At 40.2% G+C, this 19961-nt stretch overlaps 3 protein-coding genes and 1 non-coding gene across 7 annotated transcripts in view; 2 read left to right on the top strand and 2 right to left on the bottom strand.

The window, feature by feature from the left end:
* Positions 1-1026: 1026 nt before the first annotated feature.
* On the bottom strand, positions 1027-7247 carry nop58 (NOP58 ribonucleoprotein homolog (yeast)). Its single transcript, XM_086069999.1, has 14 exons — positions 7080-7247; positions 6546-6622; positions 6020-6072; positions 5651-5775; positions 5434-5570; positions 5173-5237; positions 3860-4140; positions 3536-3662; positions 3182-3345; positions 2973-3107; positions 1941-2002; positions 1676-1833; positions 1470-1588; positions 1027-1393 (listed from the first exon to the last, which is right to left on the bottom strand). The coding sequence occupies exons 1-14, from the start codon at positions 7122-7124 to the stop codon at positions 1343-1345; spliced, it is 1599 nt and encodes a 532-aa protein (XP_085926125.1). The 5' UTR covers positions 7125-7247; the 3' UTR covers positions 1027-1342.
* LOC147178821 (small nucleolar RNA SNORD11B) lies at positions 3732-3815 on the bottom strand. Its single transcript, XR_015094280.1, has one exon. It is a non-coding gene; the product is annotated as a small nucleolar RNA SNORD11B (small nucleolar RNA).
* A 913-nt stretch (positions 7248-8160) lies between the features above and the next one.
* On the top strand, positions 8161-13864 carry nufip1 (nuclear FMR1 interacting protein 1). 2 transcript variants are annotated; one of them, XM_086069189.1, is made up of 10 exons: positions 8161-8506; positions 9218-9282; positions 9373-9477; positions 9564-9626; positions 10398-10474; positions 10551-10643; positions 10797-10972; positions 12320-12457; positions 12557-12801; positions 12943-13864. In XM_086069189.1, the coding sequence occupies exons 1-10, from the start codon at positions 8263-8265 to the stop codon at positions 13603-13605; spliced, it is 1869 nt and encodes a 622-aa protein (XP_085925315.1). In that variant the 5' UTR covers positions 8161-8262; the 3' UTR covers positions 13606-13864. The 2 variants fall into 2 exon arrangements, with proteins under 2 accessions (XP_085925315.1, XP_085925314.1); XM_086069188.1 differs by having other exon boundaries at positions 8161-8515.
* A 196-nt stretch (positions 13865-14060) lies between these two features.
* Positions 14061-19961, top strand: part of LOC147178818 (cilia- and flagella-associated protein 47-like) — a 41411-nt gene continuing 35510 nt past the window's right edge. For all 3 annotated transcript variants that reach the window (XM_086069670.1, XM_086069671.1, XM_086069669.1), the window contains exons 1-10: positions 14061-14713; positions 15754-15911; positions 16017-16132; positions 16597-16735; positions 16834-16918; positions 16984-17124; positions 17207-17376; positions 18156-18256; positions 18559-18788; positions 19136-19346. In XM_086069670.1, the coding sequence (XP_085925796.1) occupies positions 14570-14713; positions 15754-15911; positions 16017-16132; positions 16597-16735; positions 16834-16918; positions 16984-17124; positions 17207-17376; positions 18156-18256; positions 18559-18788; positions 19136-19346 (1495 nt within the window). In that variant the 5' untranslated portion in view covers positions 14061-14569. The remainder of the gene's footprint in view (positions 14714-15753; positions 15912-16016; positions 16133-16596; positions 16736-16833; positions 16919-16983; positions 17125-17206; positions 17377-18155; positions 18257-18558; positions 18789-19135; positions 19347-19961) is intronic.

Genomic DNA, 19961 nt, shown 5'->3' with positions numbered 1-19961 from the left:
TCTCAGCGATAGACTAACATGACCAAAAATGTATAATAGTTTTTCAACGATTAATCAGTTAATTCAACATGTTTATGCTCGGATCAAGTCAATAAATGGAATTAACGGCATAAAAATAAGTCATTTAAAAAATTGCAGGCCTGGGTAAATATTTTCCCCAGAATAATCCAATTGGATTAATAGTTTTGAAAATATAATTAATACCATATACACAGTATCACACATTTGTATATGGAGACACTGGCAACAGTTAAGACTCCTTTAACGTTCCCACATTGTCATGTTACAACTACAGACTACGCATTTTATTTGGTCATGTGATAGACCAATCCAATGAGGTACACTGTTAAATGGGAATAAAATATATCTGCTAACTGATATCAAAAATGCCAGTTAGGGTGTCCTGTTAGATCTTTTTTTTTTACCAAAAGCCATGTCGTGGCATAGTAAAAGTGTGTATGTGTGTGTGGGGCGCCTCTGGTCAGGAGACCACGTTTGATGTTTTTAGCTGGTAAGAGACAGTTTGCGACAATGAATATTGTGCATAACCCCTGAACCCCATCACCACTCTGAAACATCATGTGAAGATTACTTTTCTTTCTTCAGTAGGGAGAGGAAAGCTGAACTGAGCTAATTACAGGACAATCTTGGACATGTAGAAGTCCACAAAAGACTGTGGCAGAAGTTCATCTTCCATCAGGACTACAGCAGCATAATACTGTCCCACCTGCATTACCATTTGACCAAAAGCATGCCAACAAGTCAGAAGTCACAGAGTTTTTTTTTTTTTTTTTAAACCAAATTGACAATTGCAAACAGTTACTGTCCTATTTAGCCATAGATGTACAAATTACAATCATTGTACTTAATTTGTCACTTACAAAAATAGCAAGAAAGGGGTTGCCTCACACGGTAATGTAAAATGTATAAGATTGGATGAGAAAAGTAGCAATATCCTTGTGTCCAATAGCGTATCATTGCTATCAGCACTCCTATCCATTTATTGCACTAAACAGGAGAAAACTCTGCCTTATTGCAACATTTATTGCATTTGCGGTCTTCAGAGTTGTCGGTCTGCACCTAATAGATTTGCATTTGATACAGATGTTCAAATACAAAATAAAAAATATATATGTACATAAAAAAAAAAAAAACTAACATCAGGTTCATTTTAAAACAAGATTCACATTTTACTTTTTCAGTCTGGGCAAACCAATTGCAGTAATAAGTGACAATGGTTACAATGTTATCATCAGGGACGAAACAGAGTTTTGACCGCTTAAAGAAAAAGAAAATCGTGATGGAAAGAAAAAAAAACCAAAAAATATACATCATGTCCTTTTCAGTCTTCCTCCTCCTTGACCTTTTTCTTCTTTTTCTTTTTCTCTGTTGACTGGAGATGAACAGTTGGTATTAATAAACACAATCCAGTCAAAAAGTTAAAAAGCAGCGCTGAAGACAAGTCGTACCCGTGTCACTGGAATACTCTCTTCCTCCACTTTTGGCTCTTCAACACGATCTTTCTTCTTTTTCTTCTTTTTCTTGGGGGGCTCTTCGGTGGCAGCCGTGGACGATTCACCTTCTACCTCTGCCATGAAAGTAAAATTCACATTAAAAAAATAAAAAATAAAACAGACATTCACTTACAATGCATTTGGCTTTTAAATCTACCCACCTTCTGTTGCTGCTAGTTTTTCCTTTCTGGCCTTTTTGGCTTTCACCTCAGACGTTGACGGTTCCTCTTCCTCCTTCACCTCTATCTCTTCGAACTTCCTCTTTTTTGAAGTGGATGGGATCAAAGAATCCCCGGACGGGTCATAGACTTTCACCTCACTGTTTTTTTTTTTTGGGGGGGGGGGGGTTAAGAGATGTACATTGGTTGTTATGATCACATTTGATCAAGAAGGGAAAAAAGTGTTGTCGATGACTGCGGGATTTACCTCTTGTGCATATATTTGTCTGCCTTGGCCAACGCTTTTCCTGTTCCACTGATTCTTCGAATCTGAAATTTTTTTAGCGCCGTTAAAATGCACTCACCGTATATATGACAAATAACAAAATTATGAGCCAAGGAGTAAACTTTTGGCACTTGTGTAGTCACAGATTCACAATTAACTCAGTAGTTAAGTATGCTTCATCCCGATCTAAACTACAGGGAGTCCTCGAGCTACGTCGCTTCGACTTTACGGCGCCTGTGCCTCGTCCATAGCACCTTCCTTTTCGTTAATTTCCCCACTAGTGTTGTACGGGCTACCGGTACCAGTACCGTACCTGGATGTTTTTATTTTGTTTTTTTAAGCACCGGTACTTTAAAAAAACAAATACGAGACTACCCACCAACTCTGTTTTAAAGGCGGGTACACATACACGCGTGGCCACCTCTCTACCGATATGCGGAAAACGCCATAAGCCTTTCAGCTTGACTGCGAGAGGGCTCAGGAAGATGGCTTCACTCACTGAACACCGAAGCGCTTGCTGGCTGTGCACTCAGCGTTGAGAAGTTTGACGCGCAATGGAACTATGGAACTTTTTTCTTACATGGCCGACAGCCACGGCAAGCCAACCGACTTGACGTTTTGTAACAAGAGCAAATGTTTTTCGCGGAGAAGCAGAAGAAAAAGCAGCAATCACAGGTATGCGTAGAAAAAGCCCAGATGACTGACAGAGCGACAGGTTGTGACACTTTTTTTTTTTTTTACACTTCCCTTAAAAAAATAAGCAGAGCGGGAATTATTTTGCTCCCAGTTTGTAGTATTTGATTACGCATGCGACTAATTGGGAGCGTAATGGAGAAGAGCAGAGACATGCACGCACACTCATGGTCATGGTAGTGCCACTGGATTACCAATATTTAAAACGGACGATATCAAATGCAGTCAAATACAGTACTTTAAGAATATGGCATGCAATGTGAAAGCACATACATTATATAAATAAATATATACAGTAAAATACTGGATGTTTCAACTTACTCCTTTCTCCTCTAATTGTCGTAACCGGGCCTCCAGTTTAGCCCGGTTCTGCATACCCATTTCTGCATTCGTGTCATCCCCGAGGGCATCGTAGCGGACGGCAAGGGATGCTTTGGCTGCTAACATTCTGGAGATCTAAACCAAATTCACATTTGATTTAACACTTTACAGTTTAATGGTTCAGGTACCGTGCTTTACTGTGAATGTACCTTGCCCTTGTTCTTGGCACTGGTCTGGCCCACAAGAGATGCATGGTAGATTAGACCGTACTTGGGAGTGTCCTTGCGGGTCTTGAGCGCTCGGAATAATGCCTTTTCTGCCCCGAGAATCTGAACCGTGGAGGCTGGCTGCTTTGCCAGATTCAATAGCGAACCTGGGACGCAAAACGAGCATGCAGGTGAGCTGTTGGGCTCTTGTGCCAAACTTCTCAAGTCGGGCCAATTTCAAAACTCAGAAGAGGTAGTGACTTAAAAACATCAGAAACATTTCAGTTCAAACTGACGTAGCGTCGTGATCATCAGTGCTCGAGCTTGCGTTAGTGTTGAAATTCCAACATGACTCACCGGCGTGCGAAATGAGACGGGCGCCGACTAAATCGCCCACAATTACTGTCAGGTTGGGGGCGATCGCCATCATCCGATTCTTCAGGTAGTCGTATAGCTGAGTGCGGTACTCCGAAATTTCTATCACCTGCACAAAAAGGGAGACATTTTCTTTCAGGCGAAGAAACAAGAAGTGCATTTCGATAACAGAGTTGTGTGACCATTCAGATGAGGTAGTGACTGAAAAACCCACATCATTATTTCTGGGGGAAGACATTTGTCGTCATCATCACCAAAGCCACCAAAATCCTTCTAACGGTCCAAATATTGTCGTGGAACACACACCTGTTCGCACAGGTGCCGGATGTTACTGATGTCCTGCTCAGACACTTCGGTTCCCATGGAGATCTCGGCTGCCAGCTTCACCTCGGCCTCAATTTCCTCAGGGATCAGGTCAGATAGGTCGCTGCCGGCCACGTTGGTGCGGTCGCCAATTTTGGAGACCGTCTTGCAGTAGGCCAAGTTGTCGGTGATGACCTTGCCCAGCTCGGGGAAGTGCCAGCCGTACCACTCTCTGCAGCGCATGATGTAATTGTTGAGCTCCTTGTCCAGGTCGTCCAACAGAGCTGCGGAGAGCCCGAAAACCAATATGACCATGTTGCCTCTAAAAGTCTTTTGTTCTGAACTTTAAAACTAAATGAATAAATTGAACCTCAAAAGTCGAGCGCTCTTAGATTGTACGATTTGGAATTTGCCTAAAATATCAAAACCTGCAGAATGGAGTTCTCAAGACAAGACATCACAAGAAGGCTAAATTCTGGGCATGTATTGACAAGTATTTGCCTTCAAGCATTTAGAAAAGGGTGTTCGAGATGTGTCTATGCAGATTCAAAGTCATCATAAAAATCCACTAAACTTGAGTAAAGCTTTGTTTGTTGAAGATGATTCACCTATAATTCTAAAGGCCTTTGTCAGGTCTAAATTTGAGGTGTGGAATCTCCTTATTTATGACTTGGGAGTGTCCCGTGGGGCTGGTCACAATAGTTTTGTTAGTTACTGTTGCTTGGCATGGCTGTTGAGCAACCGTCCTGCATACCAACCTGTCGGTTCACTCGACTGGTGACAAAATAGCTAGTTAGTAAAGTACTACTAATTCCATGAAATGAAACAATTTTGAGGGGAGGGGATGTGAGGACATTGATAGGGCATGCCTCAAACTTCCCTTCTGATTAGAGAGGCAAATTTTAGGATAAATGCTCATCAACCATTTTGCTCAGAGGCAGATATGTGTACTTACTGGGGTTTTGATTCTAACAGTAAAGCGCCGTTCTTCACTTTGCCTGTGCTAAGTGACAATCTGCTAAATGGAGTGACCATATTTATAAAAAAAAAAAAACATTTTAATAGTTTTACCCCTCCTACTCACTTTGAATGTATCAAAACACATTTTAAATACATGGCAAACCCTGCTGGAATTGGCGACATTCATTGCAAATTAGACCAATCATCTGAGCTTTTCGCGGGGTCCAATCATAGCACACTTTATGTTGGTTACGCTGAAACCTCCAACTTCAATGAGACCAAGCACTAGAAATAAGTCAGCTGCTCCTTTCTATACGGTGGCAAGAACCGACTTGAAAAACTCCATCAAAACTTACATATAGCCTGCACGATCATGGTGTCCACCTTGTCAGGGCTGAACTTCAGCTTGTAGCGGGATAGGCTGGGGAGAAACAGAAAAAAAATAGGGCGATGAAACCAACGTATGCCAAAACATAACTTTTGGCTTTCCCATGAGGGAACGCGCCGCCCTCAGTGGTAGTGACGAATGCTGAGGAAAATCTACAGGATGTTTCAGACAGCAAAGTGTAATCATAGACAGCGGTTGACAAGATGACACAAAGTGCATCAACACCTACCTGTGAGCCAAGCCTAGGGACATGGCGCTCAACTCTCTGGGCGGAAGTCCTGAGATGAGGCCCTCCATCTGGCTCCTGATGCACCTCATGAGTTCTGCAACAGCAGGACTGTGGATACAACTAAGCTCCAGCTTTTCCTAAGAACAAGGGAAATGTGATTTTTACCAACAATATTCCAATTCAGAAAAAGTATCCGTGCAGTAGTTGAATCACTTACTTTGATGACACCACCTAGTTTTGCATCACTGATGGCCAGCTGCTCATGAGCCTCCTTGGCAACCACCTTCTTCAACACCTTCTTCAAACTTTTACCCATTTTACCCTCGACAAGGGCAGTGGCAGCTGAGTAGAGTAAGTAAACAAAACTGCATTAATGAAAGGCTGTACATGATTTTGGAAAATACAGTTTTATCACCAACTGTCTGTCTTTACTCAGTTACATCACATGAAATAATGTGCAGTTTGTAGCCTCAGGGGTAGTAACAAGTAAGACATACTTCACCATTAACTCAGAAACAATAACATGCATCACAGACCATATATGTGACATGTTTAGGCTCTGGATAACAGGGTGTGTGTCAATTACCTGCCAAGGCCTCAGTTGTGTCCTGGAACTTTTCAAAGTGCTTTAGTTTCACACTGAAAAACAATAATTGGCTATTAACGAGACGTTCACCATCACCATGAAAAACAATAACTTTGGATTGATAGAGTTTTGTAAGATATGTTGTATTTTATTAGCCCAGTGATTCCCAACCACTGTACAGCAGCCTATTTGCGCCATCAAAGATGATCGGTATGCTGTGGGAAATTATACAAATTCAATTAATTGGTCCTACAATTAGTAACTACAAATGTATTTTTGCGACATGGAGAGAAATTAAATTATCTTCCATTACACGGCATAAAGTACAATTAACAACAAAGTCATAAGTACAGTGAGTATGAATGACATGAATTAAGAGAAGTGAGCCATCACTCGAATACTTCTTGTGTCATTTTTGTTTGGTGGTGCGCGTTTTTGTAATGTAAAACATGTTCCTTGGTTCAATAATGGTTGGGAAACACTGCATTTGACTGCCACTACTTTCCCATGCGGCATATTCACTTACATTTTATTTGCCTTTTCGGGAGTCTCAAACTCTTTGTACAAACTGTCGACCTGCTGCAGTTTGGATTCATCAAGAACCTGCAAAAAAGTATACTTGTTAAGACTCATTATGCACAGCTCAGGTTACCATTAAGTTTGTTAGCACTATAACAAGCTTTTGCTACAAAAGCACGAAAAAAAGCTGCAAGTCTACAGAAAAACTAACATACATGAAATTAACGACGGAACCAAAACCACCGTAATGGTAAGAAATTATCCAGTTGGGCCACGTGAGCGCGCACACACGTGGTTGCTTGGCCTGCTGACAGCCTTTACAAACTTTAACAAGTCAAACGTCACACATTAAAATCCATAAAGTGGATTACAGTTGCGCATTCTCCTACATTGTGCTGAATATCAGATAAAACCATGCATATAAAAAAGAAAAAGAGAAGCCCCATCGAAGCTACAAATGATCTTAGCAACTAGCGAAATTGCTAACATAAGCTAACCCACGTTGCCACACGCCTTAAAACAGAAGAGTTTGATTACGTACCTTAAAAACGGCATAGCCTGCAGCGGTCTCGAACAAGACGAGCATTTTCGCAGCAGGCGTGAGATGCTCCTTGTTTTTAAAAAAGCCTGTGTTCTCTCGAAGCGATGTTCATCCAAGTTTAATTTAGTTCCACGCCGACGTTTCGTGACTGTAAAATGCACGCCACGATTCGCTACTACTTCTTTGGGTACAAAAAACTGCACGCGTGGATGAAATTCATGATGTTACTGCCCTCTGCAGGACATAAATGTAACTGAACGATTTGCCGTAAAACGTCAAATGTATAGACGTTAGCATGGCTGTTGCTATTTGTTTGTATTTGGGATCCATTATTCACTGATTGTCAACATATTTTGCTGTCTTTTGTGTGAATGACGTTTGAGATTGAGAAGAGATTGACAGTGGGTGCCTTTAATGAGTCTTCTTTCTGTAACTCTCCTACTGACAGCCTGTGTGTGTCTCGGCTGCATCAAATATTCCACAAAAATAGTTTCAAGTCAATTTAATTAATTAATTAATTAATCAATTAAAGCATTTGGAACCTGAACAGTTTTCGTGAATAAGATGAGTGAGCCACTTATCTCTGGTGGTACTTTGCACAGTTGAATAATAATGACGTCTACATTTTAGAGCACCGCAACTTTCTCTCATACGCATTAAAGACATGACAGGATGCTCATGCTCCTGTGCCCAACAACAACAGCAACAACCACAACACATTATGTCTCTTGTTTTTCTTGAAATTGGTCGTGACTCATTCTCATCGCCAATCAATCAATCAATCAATCAATCAAACAATCAAACAATCAATCAATTTTCACGGTCTTTTTTTATTTAGCATCTTCGGTAAGTAGATGCATATTGCAATAAAAAAGTAAATAATATTTAACTTACAATTACATTATATTAAAGAAACACTGTATTGCAAAATGCTGCAGTCAATGTTTTCAAAGACTGTAGTTTAGGTTTCTAAATCTAAAGGCAATAGATCTGGTAAAAATAAATACATGTACATAAATGAACGTACCAGTAGGTGGTAGTAGCGCAACATACTGATAATCGCCAACCGTCACACACCAAGAGAAGAAGATTGGAGCAAAACAAGCACATGTGAACTCTGAAAGACGCGGACAGTTACATTTATTTTTATTTTAATAGCGAGACTGCGACTTTCTTTTGCAATATGGATAAACTCGGCTCCTATCCTCCACCTAACTTCGACTGTCCTCCCCCGAACACCATCCAACTGCCACAGCCTCAGCCGCCCTCCTCAAGAAGCAACTTCCACCCCAGCATGTGGACTTGGCTTGAGTCACCCTGCGAACCCGAGCCCACCGGAGCCTACGGCAGCCAAACGAACTGGAACCACCGACCAGCGTCAGGAACTGCTGTCCCGTCACAAAACCATGGATCTCAGAATTCACACGGTGAGGCGGGTGAGCGCCAACGTTATGAGCGTGTTCTTCAAATGATATATACGTGCAAATGACTGCGTGATCTTCATGCGGTGTATTTGAGGCTGTCCATGTTCATCCATTTCCCATGGAATGTCATTCATTAAATAGATACTATTTGCTTTAAAATGAACATTGGTCAACTCAAGATCCTTACACCCCCCCAAGCAGTCAACGTACATGCGGAACAGCAAAATATGTGAGCTTGCTGACACAGTGGACCATGACAGGATGGACATTTTTAGCAAATATGTCATGAGCACATTTTGCACCTTCACTTAGCAACATGTTCTGTTTAGCAAGATGACGTACTGATTAACAACTTGAATACAATTTCTGAAAGATTTCCGGTGGATATTCCGGTATGACCGAGTGGAACTGTTTAAGCTGTACAATATCTTAACTACACATATGAAGAAAATTACAAAACACGAGTGTAAATTTAGTATATTTTAAACACTTAATAAATATACTGCAGTTAACAGATCAGTATGTGGATCATGCCAAACTCAAGTACAGTACATCCAATAAAAATGGTATTAAATGAATGAAAATCATTTCAGATACCTAATCATTGTACTGGAATGTGAGCAAATGTTTAGTGACTCATAATAAGACCTCAAAATGTAATTATTCCTCTACATTTTCATGATAACCGAGTAATTCTCTCTTAAATTCATTCAGGTCGTGAATGGTATCACACTGGACAACAAAATGGGAGTAAACCAGCAGGCAACCGTGGGAAAAAGGTCAGTGTGATTGTGTTGTTTTAAATCCTTTATGCCACTGGGTTGTTGTCTTGATATGTGAATATGAAAAACCTCCCTTTTATCTTTTAGCGTCAAATCAAAATGGAGCCTGAGTTTAAATATTTTTGTGACACATGTGACCGTGGATTCAAAAACCAAGAGAAGTATGACGAGCATGTTGCTCAACATGTCAAGGTAATTTTTTGTATTTCACTTCCAGATTTTGCCTGCTTCACGCCAGCAGAATGCTTTCTTTTAATACCAAGTCTCCTACCTTTTAGTGTTCCGTCCCGGACTGCAGTTTCACGGCTCATGAAAAAATTGTCAACATTCATTGGAAAAACGTAAGAAAAGACCAGAATACTTTTACCTCTGTTATGCTGCATTCACACCAAAACCCAAAAGGCGATTTGGAACGCTTCCTTTGCTAGTGTTTTTTGGAACGATTGCCGCTCATTCATGCATTCGCGCACACCGGAAAGGAGGAGGCGTGTCCCTTGGTGAACGACTGTAGAGCACTTTACGAGTCAACAAAAAGAGAGCACGGTCGACTACTTCCACTTCTTTCCTGGGCACTATTTTCTCCAGCAGCGAGAGGTTTTTGAGGTACGTGATAGCACTTCCGTTTTTTTAGTAGCAATTGGGCGGCCGGCAGTTGCGCTAAATAACTTTGGCATGGATTATGAACACTGCTACTACCTCGATACAGTTCAACAGCAGGTAAATTCACTTACCAGCCCTTGTATGCTACTTGCCCACCATTCGGTCCCGGTTGGCCGTGTTGTTGCGCCGGGGGTGACAACAGACAGGATGCTGTGTGTGACGTAGCCGGTACTTGAAGCCGATTGGCTACTGCGAGGCAAAATGCAAAAAAAAAGTTCAAATTTTCAACTTTGGAGAGTGCGGATTTTCGTCATGAATGTGTGGATTTTGCCGCACCGCTTCCTAGCGCTCTGATCGCGTCCTCCGCACTGCCACACACACTTTGGTTCCGGTCCGCGTAAAGTACATTGACTACAACGCAAACCCGGCGCCGAAACGCCTCCCTCCGGTTTTGGTGTGACTGCAGCATTATGTTGTGCCCTTTGCTAATAATATAGCTTGCAATTTTGCAGACGCATGCACCCGGAATGAAAAGAATAAAGCTGGACACTGCAGAAGAGATTGCAAAATGGAGAGAGGAGAGGCGCAAGTGTGTATTTCACAAATAGATGCGGTCAAATCTTGAGCTGGTAGTTAATGACGGGAACTTTGACTTTTCTTTGCAGGAACTATCCAACTTTACAGAATATTGAGAAAAAGAGAAAGCTGATGCAGGAACGGGAAAAGACGGGAGCAGTTCTGGAGACGGCTCAGTTTGGGTAACTTGACTCTAAAACTTCAAAAAATGTTCAAACTTTGTTTGGGCTTGGCTGAGTGAGAATGGGCCATTATTGCCAGCAAGGCTTCATGGAATTTCTGCCCAAGTTAAACTATTTTCAGTATTTGACAATCTTTTATGCTGTGTTGTATAGACGCATGAGAGGCAGAGGACGTGGCACAAGGCGTGGGAGAGGTCATCAGAGGTTCCAGGGGCAACGTCACCAAAATTTGCATCCATCCGACGCCGGCGCTGCAGCTGAGAGACCGCCACCCCTCATCCAGCCTGGCCAAAATAGTGACCCACTGGGAGTGTTGGTCAAAAGTGACGGTGAGAGAGTGCAGGAATACTACGCGATGTCTCAAACTGACCCTGTGTGTAGGTCTGAGCAATTAATCAAATTCAAATCAATATCACAGTGTAGTAGAATGCGATTTGAAAATCGCAAAGGCTGCCATTTAGGGGGAAAACGCCAAACTGCTTTATTTTGGTCGGTCAGTAGGTTATTTACTGTATTTTATGCAAGTAATAGAACTAACAATTATTTTAACTCATTCACTGCCATTGACGGCTATAGACGTCAAAAATTCATTTGAACTATTTCTATTAGTTTAACAATTTTTCCCACTTTTGTTAACAAGAGTATGAAAACCTAGAATTTTTTTATTGTACATTTTGAACAGATATAAAATTTGTGAAGAATTAGTAAAGTCATGCGATTAATTAAGATAAAAAAATGTAATTGCCTGATGCCCCTAATTTTTAATAATCTTTTCTTGAGAAAAAAAAATATTATAAAAAAAAAAAGAAGAAAAGAATATTAAGAATTAGGAGCATCAGGCGATTACATTTTTTTGTAATTAATAGCATGACTTCACTTGTTAACTCACTATTAATCACAAATTTTGTATCTGTTCTAAATGTACAATATTTTTTTTCCTAAGTTTTCATACTCTTGTTAACAAAAGTGGAAAAAAATGTTAAACTAATAGAAATAGTTTAAATGAATTTTTGACGTTAATAGCCGTCAATGGCAGTGAATGAGTTAATAATCGATTAATATGTTGATTGTGTTATTGATCAATTGATGTCTCAGATCAAAAAACTTTTTAATTTCCATCCCTACATTCAAAAACAGGATGTGATTTTTGAATTGACAATGCCAAAAAAAAAAAACACAAACAAACTGATTACAATTCAGTTACTGACTTGGTCTGTAACGTGCCAAAAAAATACAATCAAAAAAGCAAAATATTATTTTTGTTGATTTTTTTTTTTTATTGCTGTAATATCATTTAGGTTTCTCCTTGGTAGAATTTTGCAAAGTTGTCAAAGTGGGCACTTCAAAGACTGCAAGTCAAAGTGTTAGTAAGTTAACAAATTGATGTACTGTAGATAAATAAACTTGTCTTTCATTTCTTCATGCTTCATTTCTCTTTATTGTAGTGTAAACATAACCTATACAACCAAAACATTTATGTATGATCCATATCATACTGTTTATTGTAATACAGATTAATTTATAGCTAGTGTTTGTTTAAAAAAATGGGAAAAGGACCTTAAAAAAAAAATCGCATATTGTAGTTGCAGTCTTGAGGGAACAAAAATTATAATTAGTTAATTTTTCAAAATCTTTCAGCCCTATGTCATAGAGTTTTTCCCATCCTTTTCCATCAGAGTCTGACAAAGATGACGCGGATGCTGACTCCAGGGCCGCTGGCCTTGTTGTGGTCCCGAAACAGATGAGCAGCGCAATGGCGTCTCTGGTAGCCAGCTATGGCTCCATGAGCGACAGTGATACTGATGAAGCACAGGGTAGGTTTAACTGTTTCACCCTTGTTTGTTCATGTGCAAGTCCTAATATTTAAATTCATATTTAGTGTGATGATTTAAAAAAATTCTCTCTGTTTTCAGAATCTACTGTACAAACAGCCAAAGTACTGCTCCAAGAAAACAAGGATTTGCTAGTCCAGAACAACAGACCCTTCATGGACACCAAAAACTCAACACAGGACACGAAAGCATCCAAAGTGTCATGTCCTTGGTCTGCTTTGAACGCGCCAAACAACCCAAGCAGACGAGGGAGAAGAGGAAGAAGGCGAGGTCGGGGTAGATGTCATGACATGCCGCAGAAACGGCGGCCCACTCTACTTGAGATGGTGAGGAGCAGCCACTCATTTTTTCCCCAGACTTTAAAAAATATCCGGTATCATACAATATGCACGTGCTTATCAAACTCTGTATATTTACTTTTGAGAAAATGCTGAGCCTGTTTATTTTTTGTTTGTTCTTTGGTTCAGCTACTTGCCTCCGATATCCGCCATGAGAGAAACGTTCTCCTGCAGTGTGTTCGATATGTAGTCCGAAATGACTTCTTTGGGTTGGAGAAGAAAACTCAACTCCAACTGGGGATCAAACGGACGCAAGCTCCTGGAAGTTCAGACCACAAAGTCAGGGTTGAAAGCGGGACTTTGTCTGATTCTGTTGATGGTAGCAAGAGTTGTTTTATTGAGGGTGGGACTTCATCGGCAATGGAAACCGCAGAGATCGGTCCAGCTAACGAGACAACCAAGATCACAGTTGATCACTGCTTGACACAGAATAGCCTGGACCAGGAACCACTTGGTGACCAAGCTGACTCTGGCCTACCTGATGACAAAACTCTACTTGGTTCAACAGACAGCCAGTCTGGAACAACATGTGACCAAGCAGGCTCTGGTTTATCATGTCCAGGAGCCGGCTATGGTGACAAAGGTGTCGAATCTACGCTACCAAGTGGTCATCGGAGCGTGGAAAAATTCAACAATTATCCTGTGGATTCTCTTGCAAGTGCAGAGCAGGTTGCAGAGGATCAGGAAGAAGAAACAGACACCAGTGATCACCATGGCCATGATTCAATGGTACCTTATGAAAGTAAATCTACCAATATTTATGATGATGAAATATGGGAGATGCCAAATTGATTTCCATTGTTGAGAAAAATCTATGTATTTAAGTTTAATTTGATTTCATGATACAACACTCTGCAAAGTATATTTTACTCCAGCAATGAATGTAAAATAATCTCCTTTTTATAACGTTTTTTTTCTTCTTCTTTTTTTTTTATGTAAGTGCAGCAAGAAAGTATTTGTTCTTATTTCCCAACACTGGTTACCTTTAATTTTGGTATAAAGTTATAAAAAAAAACACCACTGTCTGCTTTTAATTAAATACAGTAACAAATATTTGTACTTGGTCATTTCCCACCACTAACTTCCTTCGATTATGTGTATATAATTTGTGACCATGTGATAGTAACAGACATTTACGCAAGTACAGTAACGCATGCTAGTACTAAGTTACTTTACTTCCCACCTGGCTATCTTCAATTTTGATACAAAATAACAAACTTAATTACATTAGCGCAGAGTTCGCTATTCCACCACGTGTTGCTTCCATTTTGGAATTGAGAAACAAGACACCGTGTTTTATTTATTGTACTTAAGCTGAAGTTTGTAAAAGCTTAGTGAGTCGACTCGTTTCCATGGCAACAAGCGTAGCGTCTTACCGCTGTCAAGGTGACTTCGAACATGAGTGTCGGTCTGCGAGACATATGCTTATTTAATTTTCGGAACAAGATGTTTGACTCGGGATCTACACTTTGACTTGTCAGTTTCGAAAACATTCCTTTCCAATTTAAAAGAGAGCTTAAACGTCACGCGCTATACGTACCGCTGCGTAATAACATTTAGATGTTTATCAACGTGTGTACTATTTGGTCGTTTACGCAATTAATGTTACCATAGCAATGGGTATGTTGGAAGGTGAGGGCGACCGGACGAAAACTTAAATAGTAAGTCGATATAGCTAAAAAGAAAGAAAGGGGGAAACAGACGGATGACTTTTATATGGTGCTTTGGAAATATATAAATACCAAGAGACTTAATAATGGCCAAACGCTGCATTAATGTTGATCCACCGTTCGTCGAATTCAAAGACGTGCAACTAGGCAAGGTCTACAAGACTGTCATCACAGCTACTAATGTTGGCAGAATCACGAGGGAACTATTCTTTGAAAGTCCCAAGTTAAAGGTAAAGTATATTGAAATTTTGTCAGACTGTCTCAAGTAAAACAGTTTATCAATGCACTAGCTAGCAAGTAACAGTTGAACAATGCACTCGTTAGCTTCCATTAACCTGAAGCCAACTAAGGCCTAATTTTATTTCTTCTCCGCATAATGAGCTTCCTTTTGTCATGTGTTGTAGTATTGTTTTCTGTCTGTAGTCTAGTACGTTGAGAATTGTACACATATTTTACAGATTTGAAGCAATGAGTGTACTACGGTTCAAGAAAAAAAATGGTGACAAAATAATTACTTTGATTTCTGCACAACAAAATGATCTCAATAAAGTGATCTCAATAAAGTGATCTAATCCTCATCTAAGTCACAACAATGTGCTATTTATTTAAACTCATCACACAATTATATACTTTTTTCTTCTTCCATGTTATCATTAAGCATAAACGTAAATGTGACTCTCCAGAATGGAAAAAAGTATGTGACCTTTTGGATTTAATAAGTGCTTAAGCCCTCACATGGCAGCAGTACCCTCAACAAAATGTTTCCTGCTGATCTGCAAAACAGTCAGGAAGAACTTTGGACAATTCCTCTCAAAACTGTTTCGGACAGTGCAGCAATATTCTTGAGATGTTTGCTGTGAATCGTTTCTTGAGTTCATCCCACAGCATACCGACATTTCTGCTTCTTGCAAGTGAACAATTCTTAGTTGTGGATATTCATCGGGAAATGCCTAATCCCTCTTGAGAATAGAAAACTCATAACTGTGTGGTTTATAATAGGGCTGGCAGCTTTAACTAACACTTCCAATGTCATCATAATGATTGGATTCTTGGTAGATTAAAATTAGCTCTTGGAGAAGTGATTTGCCCAGGGGTTTGTCAACCCTGCACGGTTCATTTTTGAATTGTGTTATGACTTCAATGAAGATCAAGTCACATTTTATGCAGAAATCCAGATCGTTCTAAACAGTTCCCGTACTATTTCTTGCAACTCTATGAATGATTGGGTGAGTGGATTTGTATTTTTCTTTCTTTTCTTGTTTTCACACAGGTGTTTAAGTTCTCAGCACCCAGATGTGCTAAGAATGTGGCACCGGGTTTGTCTGTGAGTGGCTTGCTGGAGTTCACCCCTGAAGAAGAAGGGGCAGTCACAGACTACATTTATGTTCATGTAGATGCAACGGAAGCTATTGAGGTCCCACTGCAGATGTAAGAAAGCATTATTTATGAAGCAACACATTTTTTTAGTCACTGTCAAAGGCGTGTGAATATTTGCTATTTGTTTCATTTATTTTTGTGAATGTGTTCATGTAGTTCTCCTCGGGCTTGCGCCCTTTCCATGGACTCGGAATTGGACTTTGGCTTTCTTCCTGCCAGCAGTCAGATTATCAGCAGATGTATTCCTATCACTAACCGAGGAACAGCATCAGGTAATTAAAGTTCATCTTTGCCGTATCATTTCAGGTGGCTGCTAGAGAACTCTTAAAGCATTGCCCTGGCACATTGTGTTGTGAGAGAGGTATGCCAATATCACCAATGTAGAGCAACAATTAAATGCGCTTCAAGGACCACCCATGCCAACACACGTCATCATATACTTCAGTATAATTTTTGTGACTTTTTTGCTTTGTGAGGTTTCATGAGATTTTTCTCATGTAAAATATGTGCTTTGCCTCAGTAAAGAATAAGAAACACTGCGTGGCAGTGTCAAAACACCTGTAAAGAATTTTAAGTACAAATGAGAGACTTCATAGAAAAAAAAAGCAAGGAAAAAGTTATCCATTTTTCATTATTATTATTATTATGTCAAATTTTGACACTGAATTGGACTTGTAGGTTATTATAGAATGTACGCGTTTATTTTGAAACCAATGTGTGCGTATGATGTTTGAAGGTCTGTTCCAGGTGCTGCACAGTGGAGATTCTTTGGTTCGATTTTCTCCTTGCAGTGGAGTTGTAGCGGCTGGTGCCACCAGGCGGTTGACAGTTGAACTACATGCTGACAAACCAAGACAAGTTGACGAAAAGGCCCTGTAAGCTTGTCTTCATTAATTTTTTTCTTTGGGGTGGGGGGCTTGTTTGTCCTGGTAAAACATTTGACTAATTTTGCTTTGTGTGTCTACCTTACTAGCGTTAGGCTTCAGAATTGCTCCACTGTGGTTCTCAGGATCAGAGCTCAAGTGGTTGAACAACATCTTGAGATCTTGGACTCGCAGGTAATGCAGCTAATTATCACCGTCCCCTTGCTACACAATGTCTTTATCATCTTTCTATTCGACAGGGGGCCCCCCTGTCCTGTCTTTGCTTCGGACCTGTCTACTTTGGGACGTCACGTGTGGAGCGTGTGGTTTTGAAAAACAATGGACCCCAAGCATGCGACTGGGTCTGCTTACTTGCGGGTTCTGCCGCCGGAGCCGAAAGTGTAAGTCTTTGGGAAATGGCTGCAGAACTGCAATGAATGTCGGAACGTGGAATGTGATGACGATGATGATGATGCTGTGTAGGGAGCAAACCTTGACAAGAGCACAGACTTGGCTTTTCTGGCCAAAATGCAACGGTGCAACCCTGCACCCCGCTGCCCATGTCCGGTGGTGGAGTGTATTCCGAACCAAGGTCGACTGGGACCGTACAAGAAAAGCACTGTGGCAGTACGCTTCAGCCCCGTTTTCCATAGGTAAACCTAAAATTGTGTTTTTAGAAGTACAGTATTAAAGTCATGAATATGTATAATTTTCAGTGTGGTGTCACTGTCAGCTATTTCATTGTTAAACAATATCACCAACTAGACACAACGATGCCTTAAGATATGAGTATTTTGACTTGGGATTTTTTGGCGATACAAACCATCATCGGCTGATTATTTGCAAAGTCCGCTCAGCTTAATGGAAGCCAAGCATGTAAATAACCAGACAGACTAACGACTAATATCAACGTGGCGGTGTCATAATCCGTTAGGAACGAATATTTGAATACATGTACTCAGATAATGTAACAATATATGATTCTATATCCTCCATAAAGACTGACGGACATTACTGCGGCTTTCTAAGCTCTTGTGACCAACTCCAACATGTCACATCATGCCTGTGTTATACTGCCCCAAGGTGGTCAATGCACACACATCAGAAGGTGCATACAATGTCCATCGAATTGAAGCAAAATATATCATATGGCAACAGTTTACATATTTACATTTGAATTCATCACTGGTATGTCACAACTGTACATTTTTAGAAAGTACAATATTGTATGTAGAGTGCTATTTTTCTTATCAAATAACATGTAAAAAAGATTTAGAGGGAGGGGCAGGTGACTGGAACAGATTAATGGCATTTCCATTATTTTTAACGGAGAAAGATGTCGTTCCAAGGGGGGCCACAAAACAAATGAAATTCATATCTCAAGGCGCTACAGTATTGGTACTCATAAAAATCACCAAATTCCCGCCCTCAGATTACATGTGAGGCCTCGATGCCAAGCCAGTCGACAGGACTACTGTCTTTTTCTACACCTGGACTCAGTTAGAAGCAAACATGGCTTCACTCACAGAAATGGTATTCACAAACACACACTTTTTTCGTTCAGAGTTTATTTTGACACATTGATTGTAGTTGTAGTTGCTGGTGTATAGAAAGGATTATATTACATTAAATTGGTAAACAATCCAATATTGGGATTATTAAAGACCAAAATTCTTTAAGATTAGTTTTTTTTAAACGGGGCATGGTATTATGTCTGAGTTTTGAGGTTCACGTTAAAATCTCGATTTTGGTTTCTTTGTGCTTGAGTGGGTTAAAAATTTGGTTTGGATGAGAGAATTTAATGAATAATATTCTTTTTACTTGTCTCTTGCTAGCTATCAGTACTGTCGAGTTGGCGGTTACGGGCACCGGGTTGCCTGTGGCTCTGGTTCCAAGTCCCTCCAATAGGTTTGACTTTTCCACCTGTCGGGTGGGCCAGCGTGGGGAACACCTTTGCGTGCTGCAGAATCTTTCTCCGCATCTTCCTATTCACTTCCGCTTCCGAAAGTTGGCGCTTTTTGGCGCTCAGCCTTCCTCCGGCACGATTGCCCCTGGACTTTTTCAGGTAAGACTCATTGTATTCAATGTTTCCCAACGTTTGGAGACTTTTTCATAATGTTTGTAAATGTTTGCACTAGGATACTTGTACTCATTTGGCACACCTTAAACAAAAATGTCACAATAAGTATGTATACTGAAATAAAGATGGTCTTGTTTCGAATTACTCACAAATGTACTTACTCAGTGGGAATTCTGGGTGGATGTATTTAAACACAAAGCTAATACTGTACACAAATGTATGATCTAATATTGGTTAATTTGGAAAAGTTTAGGAATTTCACGGCACTGTACATTGAAGCCCAGCAGTGCAATGCATTGGGGGCAATTATGTTCTGTCTCTTGCTTCCTCAGGACATAGTTTTGTATTTCAACGCACGGCAGCAGGGGACTTACCAAATGTGCCAGAAACTTGATGTTTTGGGCTACGTCGCTCGCCAGAGGGCTAATGACACCAGTGAGGATGATGCAGAATTAAAACTTGGCAGCTTTTACACAATCTCACTACACCTATCCGCCATCTGCAAAATTGAGATGACACCTCCTTCGCCTAAATTAAATCCTGGTAAATATTCCAAACTCCTCAAATACTTTGAGATGATTCAATTTAAAGAGCATTCGGTCCAGGCGTCCCCCAACCCCAACACATTTGTTATCGCTATGATAGTAAAAGAGTTGTTGTCAAAATGGGATCCATAAACCGCAACTTGAGAAATCATAAATAAATTATTGACCCTCCGCCCATCCATTTACTATATTATTAATTATTATTGTTGTTATGTATTCATGAAATGTGCAGGTGAGGCAACTGGCAAGGCGATCTCAGCAAAATATTTGTGGCTTAGGGGCACATACTTCGGATCAAAAGTTTCCAACCTGTGAATAAATCTTAGCTTGCAATGTGTAAATTGGCACAAATTGCCGCACAATGTTCAATGCACATGCCAACCCGTCCTAGAGACATAAAAATAACGACAGCATGGGAAGCCCGATGGGTCATGAAATGGCACCCCAATTTTCTTTGATTAACTCATTTGCTCCCAAAAACGTATAAATAAGTTCTATTTTAAATGTTGTCCTAAAGACATATTTATATCTTTTTAATTTTTTTTAATGCTAGAGCTTTGATTCAGCCTCTGAACTGCAGAGAACGGGTGAAGCAATGGCAGTAATTACAAAA

Source organism: Leptonotus elevatus, chromosome 2 (genome assembly GCF_054856555.1).
Source record: "Leptonotus elevatus isolate MCC_2025b chromosome 2, RoL_Lele_1.0, whole genome shotgun sequence".
Taxonomy (NCBI): Eukaryota; Metazoa; Chordata; class Actinopteri; order Syngnathiformes; family Syngnathidae; genus Leptonotus; species Leptonotus elevatus.
This window is presented reverse-complemented; position numbering and strand designations above follow the sequence as displayed.